Genomic DNA, 7087 nt, shown 5'->3' with positions numbered 1-7087 from the left:
GGTCTCATGCCACCAAGTGGTTTGATAACATCGGGCAGTGACAGGGCTTTGCACATTGCCTCTGTTCTCCTCATCAGAAAGGAAATGGCTTGCCCACAATTAAATTGCCCGAGATAGATGTTGTAGAAAGTTGATTTTATGATGTAGAGAAATAGAGGACATGGGGAGGGTCAAAAATTTCCCATCTCTATTCTTTTTTGTTGCTAAATTAGGCATTTGTTTTCTGATTCTGCGATCTAGGGAAATCTCCATCCCCAGAACAGGTCTCCCAGACTGGGTGCTGTAGGATTTATGTGCCGGTCTCCACTGGGTCTGGTCTGTTAGTTTCTCCATCCTTTCTGAGATCTGCCTTCTCTTCCAAGACTTTCTGGATCTCGACAGAGCCCCTGAATTGCCGCTTCTTTGTAATTCCCAGCTAGAAAGCAAATCGCCAGGTTAATGCTGCTGCTTGCAGAGGTCAGCATGTGGCATATCTCACTGCAACGATATATATTCTAATGAACGAGAAAGGTCTGGACACTCAGAGGAACAGCACAAAGGAGGCAGAAGAGGACAGTGAGAAGGGTAAAGCTTTTCTGGCTGAGGTCGCAGAGTGCTACATTGGACTTTGAAGGACAGGGTCAGGCTGCACAGAACCATGAGGGAAGCAAAGATCAAGAGATTCAGAACACGGGTGGATTTGAGTGTGAGGACCCTTTTTTTCTTTTTTCATTTGCAGCAACACAAAAAAAATGGCACTGATCCAGTGAGCAGGCTGACGAGAGCCCGGAGCAGGGAGAGCTCTGTGTAGCTCGAAAGCGTGTCTCTTTCCAGTAAAAGATATGACCTCATCCGCCTTGTCTCTTTATAGAACATGGACATGAGCCCCTTCTTACTGGTTTAAATGTTCTCCCGTTTCTCCAGTTACTGTATTTCTGTGATGATTCCTTCATGTGGCATCCTGCCGCCTCCCACGTGGGGCATCGGCAGGGCTGGAATGTTTATTTCCACCGTGCAGATCTCTGCCCCTGGAGCTAACACGATCATTGATGGCAGTGGTGAGTTATCATCCTCTAGGTGGACCAGCAGGAAGGGGGCATGAGCCGTGCACTTTGCCAGTGGTTTCACAGCAGTTGGCTGGCAGCAGAGGAATGGGTAGATTCATGAATCATGGGTTCCATTCCTGGCTCTGTGCTCCAGTGGGCACAGACTCTCCTGCCTCTGTCTGCTCCCTCAGCAAGTTGTCGCAGGCTCCTTATCCCATTCTCTGTGCCCAGGCTCCCCATCTAATCTCAGCCTTCTGCCCTGCCCCACTGGCTGCCATTTTCCCTCCATCTCGTTGTCCCAGTCTCTGTGCCCAGCCGGTCCCAGTCTTCCCCCTGAAACCCTAGCTCCTCATCCATCTTCTGTCCCCATGATCCCTGGCATCATGTCCCAGTTTCCACCATCCTGTCCTAGCCTCCTTCTGCAGTTCCTTGTCCCCATCTCCGGGTCCAGCCAATCCTAATCTTCACACTGCTCCCAAACTGGGCTCCATATTTCCTGCCCCATTGGTTTCCAGTGCACCCCATCTCCACCGTTTCCCCCCACTCCAGCTCCCAGTTGCAGTCTGCTTGCCACCCAGTCCCAGACTCCCCCTATCCATGCCCCTTGTCCCAACCTACTCCTTCTGCTGCTCACCAGGTCTAGCTATTGTCTCCCTGCATTTCAATCAGGTTGCTTCCTCCTCCTCATTGCCTTGGTTCCAGCTTTGGGAGCACTGAGAGCACTAGTGAGACAGTCTCCCTGTTCTCAGTTCCAGTGCCCAGCACTGCAGCAGTTGGGAGTTGCAAGGAAAGCCCTGCTTGGTCCATGCAGTCCCAGGTTGGAGCATGCTCAGGCACTCTTAGCGATGCTGTCCGCACAGTCTGGTCACACGTCAGAGCTGGGAGGGGATGGAGCTTGTGTGAAATGAGATTTTTTTAAAAGGCTCATAACTTTGCCAAATTTGAGCAGTTTTTCATGGGAACACTAAAAGGCACATCTCTGACACCAGGGCGACTCACCTACTGGGCCAAATTTCAAGTCTGTGACCCAAAGCCTGGGGGCACTAGAGCATCACAATGAAAGGGTTTTAATAGCTCTTCTTAACATGGGCAAAATCACATATTGTCCCCTGTCTTCATTCTTGGAAATGGCTGGACTCTTTTTTTCTGAAATTAAAGAGAAATATATGAAGCAAAATGGAATTCAGTGGTTTTCACATATGCTTTACATGCGAAAGCTCCTGGATTTGAGCCCCAGGGGAACCAGCAACTCCTCATCTTAGTGACAATGTTTATAAATTCCAGCAAACCCAGCACTGTAATTTTTAGAAGCTGGTTTTATTTTATTGGAGGAGACTGTTACCTCTACACCAGCAATTTGGAATCAAATCAATGTGGGTTGGGGAAGGTGTTACACAGTGTTTAACACTGTCACTGAAACATAGCTCTATCTGCTTCCACCAGGGCTGAACCCAGCATATTCTGCGTATAAAACAACTGTGATAACAGCTACACTCTTGAGCCGCCTGTCAAAGTGAAGGCCTTTGGCCTCTCATGAAAAATATGTGAGCTTCTGAGTCTATGGAAGCGATGGGAGAAAGGAGTCCCTCTCAAAGAGGGCCTCATGAGAAGAAATGGGGGGAGAAATGTTAATGAGAACTTTTTCCCTAAGAGGGTGGTGAAGCACTGGAATGGGTTACCTAGGGAGGCGGTGAAATCTCCATCCTTAAAGGTTTTTAAGGTATGGCTTCACAAAGCCCTGGCTGGGATGATTTAGTTGGGGTTGGTCCTGCTTTGAGCAGGGGGTTGGACTAGATGACCTCCTGCAGTCCCTTCCAACCCTAATCTTCTATGATTCTGTGAAATGACATTAGATGGGATTTAGGTCCACCAAAAATATCAAGCAAGAAAAATCATACTTAAAATCCCTTCTCTTCAGAATTCCCCAAGGGTCAGTATCCCCTTGGGAGAAAAGGGATGGCTTTCCTTCTCCTGTCCCCAGATAGACTCCCTGAAGGGCTGAAGGGCTAATGTCTCTGGTTGAGCCGAGTGAAATATTTCTGAGGAAAAAAATCGCCGAAAATCATTTTGATGACAGTGAAACTTTCCAGTGGGGAAAACTCATTTTCATCCAATTTTTTCATTTGCCAGTGAAATTTTGAAACACAAATGTTCGTGGAAAATTTTGGCAAACAGTTTGTTTTGAGATTATGGGGATAATCCTGGCTTTCTCCCTTTCTTAAATATCTTTTTTTCCACTAGGGAAAGGTGGAAAAAAGTTAAATGGAGAAAATGTGTGTAGGATGGCCTATCCTTTATCAACAAAAAAGAATAGAGATGGTAAATCTTTGACCCTCCCCCATCCTCTATTTCTCTATATCATAAAAGTAGATTTCTACAACATCTATCTTGGCCAGTTTAATCTTGGGCAAGCCATTTCCTTTCCGTTGAGGAGAGCAGGAGCCATGTGCATGTCGCTGCCACTGATGTTATCAAACCACCCGGTGCGCACAAGACTTCCTGACGCTGTGATCTTGATGTCCTACCCTGCAGGATGGGGAGGACAGTTCTCTGTCTACACTTGTCAGGTGCTGGGTGTCAGATCCTCCACAGGGAATGGCAGGGAAATTCTCCATCTCTGGATAACAGATTATTAATTGGAAAACTTTCCCATGAAGATACTATCTGGACAATTGCAGTTAGTGACTGTGAGACGCTGAGATTCTAAAGCGGATCCAGGCGAGCCCAGCTTCTGTAAACACTCGGTTCAGGCCCAGGGAGGAAGGACGGTAAGAAACTGGTGCGTAGATTCAGTGCTCTTTGCCACCATTAATTACATATGATTAGTCTCTTTCTCACCCAGTATTCACTTCCCAGGGCAGTTCTGTGTCCATACAAGGCCAACATCCCATTCCATTTCTGTTCCTCCCTCCTTGTCTGTCTGTCCAGCTCACCCCCTGTGTTTAATTTTGTCACTGTCACTTGCTGTCTGTCCAGGATGCTTCTCACCCTTCAGCCTTTCTCCAGGTCTCTCGCTGTCCCCAGCACCCCCCAAAGCCATTATCTCTCTGTAGATTTCTCACTCCCTTTCATTGGGATCTGACTGTTCCTGGCCATGAGGCTGGTGAGAAGCTAGAACGATCACTGAAACACAGCGCTGGGGATGTCCGAGTCACTGATTCCCCTCTGTCTGCTCTGTGTTCACAGGTGTGTGTGAGAGAGGGGGAGAGAGAGAGAGAGAGAGACGGGCATCCCGCAGCAGAGGTTTCATGATGGCCAACTTGAGCACAACCTCCCTGACCTCAATAGAGTTTGACCTAGATTACGAAGCTGAATATAACGAGACTGAATGCCTAGTGTACGATGAACCTCCAGTGACCATCTACAGCGTCATTCTGCTCATCTGCCTGTTCGGGCTGGTGGGGAACGGGATCGTCCTCTGGTTCCTCGGCTTCCACATTAAGAGAAACCCCTTCACTGTCTACATCCTCAACCTGGCCATCACAGACGCTTGCTTCCTTCTCTCCTCGGTTACTTGCATCATAACTCATATGGTGAAAGGTTCATTTTGTGTGGATGAAACTTTTATTTTCATATTTTTGCTATGTAACTTCCTGGCTGTGTTGACATACAACAACAGTCTTTATCTCCTGACAGCCATCAGCATTGAGAGGTGCCTGTCCGTCCTCTACCCCATCTGGCACAGATGCCGCCGGCCAAGACACTTGTCTGCCATTGTGTGTGCCCTGCTCTGGGCTCTCTCCATTCTGCTTGCTGGATCAGTGGCTTTCTTTTGTGTTATTCTTGGAAACGAAATCTGTGTCATATCCCTCCTACCCATCTTTGTTCTGAATATCCTGATATTCACTCCCATCATGATTCTGTCCAATCTGACCCTGTTCATCAAAGTCCGACGTAGCTCACAGCGACAACAGCCAGGGAAGCTCTACATTGTTATTCTGCTCAGTGTCTTCTTCTTCCTTCTCTTTGCTGTCCCTATGAGTGTCGAGACCTTCCTCGTTTATCATAACATACACGATTCCAGTGAGATATTTCAGATGCTGTGCTCCGCAAACAGCAGCATCAACCCATTCATTTACTTTTTAGTTGGAAGCTACAGGAAGCGGCGATTCAGAGGCTTTATCAAGGACGCACTCCAGAGCGTTTTTAAGGAGAAGGTAGATCCCAGAGAAGATGGAGAGACCACCAGAGTAGACCCAGTGGAGACATCCTCTTAAATTCCTACACCACCCAGCCAGGGAGACTTGGTTCTGGGGATGGAGATTTCACTAGATCCCAGAATCAAAGAACTTAGAGATGGAAAAGACCTTCCAGGTCACTTGTTAAATTTCTCCCCACCCAGAGCCGGGGCCTTCCCTAGAGTGGATCCCCAGTGTGCTCTGTAGTTGTAAAGAACACCAGTGGGTTATGTGGGGCCCGATCCTACTCCCACTGAATCAGAATTATTGTCAGGGACTCTTCATAGCCTCCCCACTTTCCCTGTATATAGGCTGAGTAAAAATTCAGTGGCCAGGAGAAATGGTGGTGGTGGGGAATGATAGTAGCACTAACGCAGGAATATCCCTGAATAAATCATTCCACAGCCAGCTCCCCTGTGCAGCGACACTCCCACGGAAAGCAGGGGATCGTTCCATGCAGCTGTAGACTCCCGCTGATCCCAGCTTCTCTTTGAATCATTCACCTTTATTTCAATGAAAATAATACAAACTAACTATCGACTAATCAAACTTCAACTCATCTACTAATGTTGTGCTCCACAACGACCGTGGTGACTTCCTGGCATTGCTCTCCAAATCCTCTTCCTCTGTATTCACCCTGGCATTGATGAGTTGGGGAATGTGTGACAATGTGGGGAATGTATTTACAGTTTATGAATTTGTTGTGAGATGAACTCTCTGTATGTATCTGTATCAAGCTGCAATCTTCATTTTGATGATAAAGCTGTTTTATTTGCCTTCCTGCTGTCTTTGTGGCTCCATCTTGGACTAAATTCCAAGGGTTGGTGGCTCAGGGATACTACAGAAGGTCGTCTAATTTTGATGATCGTCCATTCAAATGGAAAACCCCTGGACACGGTGATGGCTGCTGACCAGGGCACACCCATTTTTCAAGCGTGAATTCAGTGGGGAGGTAACTAAGCAATAGATCACCCGGTGAGGGACTTTGAGCCCCTGATGAGACTGTCAGGGGTTCACCTGGCAAATGGGAAGGGAGGTTGTAAAAGAAAGGGTCCGTCACTGGCCATTTTACAGACACAGAGATGAAGGCACTGACTGCAAAAGGGAGAGATTATCTGATTCAGAAGAGAAACTCTGTGCAGGGTTGGGGAACCAGGACCTCCTAAGTGACTCTGACCTTCATCCAAAGAATACACCAGCATGGTGAGGAAACGGAGGCCGGGAAATGTGCCTAGATTTCTTATTGCTTTGTCTACATATATATGTTTCTTGCACTAGCTACAATAAAGAGTGGTTGGTTTGAAACCCTTTTGCAAAACGCGTTTATCTGTTTGCTTCACTATCACGTCCCCCTGAAGGGGTGACCTGTAAATCTGAGTGCTCACAATGTGGAGGTCTGGGAAAGGGATGGGTGTAAGTTACTGGGGGGGTCTGCACTGGTCCTGGGGTGAGGGCAGCTGGGCCATCTGGTCCCATTGCTGTGACGGGCTAACAGAATGATAGCCTGGGCCCAGGAAATGTGCCAGAGAGGCCAAAGGGAGAGAACTGCTGCAGCCTACACAGACCAAGGGTTGCTTAAGAGCACAAGGGTCCAGTGTAGTGGGACCCAAACCCAGCAGCCTGTTGAGTGTCCAGCCAGGGAAGCGTTGCCAGGGCTGGGTGGGTCAACATGAAGAAACATTTTGTCACAGTCTCTTTGCTGTGGGTTGACTAGTCAAGTCTATACCAGTGCTGTCCTAAATGATGGAAGGAGAGTCAGAGGCTATTGTCTTTCTACTCTATTGTCTTATAAGTCTGTTAGTTAAAGATCATTCCAATCCATGCTCTAGCACCCTCATGCTTTGGAGCAGAGACTTGACATTTGGCCGGGAGCAGTGGGGCAGG

The 7087-nt window shown here is 47.8% G+C and overlaps 1 protein-coding gene across 1 annotated transcript; it reads left to right on the top strand.

Moving 5' to 3' along the window:
• The first annotated feature begins 4273 nt into the window (after positions 1-4273).
• On the top strand, positions 4274-5242 carry LOC137142597 (mas-related G-protein coupled receptor member H-like). The gene has a single exon (XM_067531999.1). The coding sequence runs from the start codon at positions 4274-4276 to the stop codon at positions 5240-5242; it is 969 nt and encodes a 322-aa protein (XP_067388100.1).
• Positions 5243-7087: the final 1845 nt, after the last annotated feature.

Source organism: Emydura macquarii, unplaced genomic scaffold (assembly GCF_026122565.2).
Source record: "Emydura macquarii macquarii isolate MOO-44397 ecotype Brisbane River unplaced genomic scaffold, CSIRO-AGI_Emac_v2 contig_3235, whole genome shotgun sequence".
Lineage (NCBI taxonomy): Eukaryota > Metazoa > Chordata > Testudines > Chelidae > Emydura > Emydura macquarii.
This window is presented reverse-complemented; position numbering and strand designations above follow the sequence as displayed.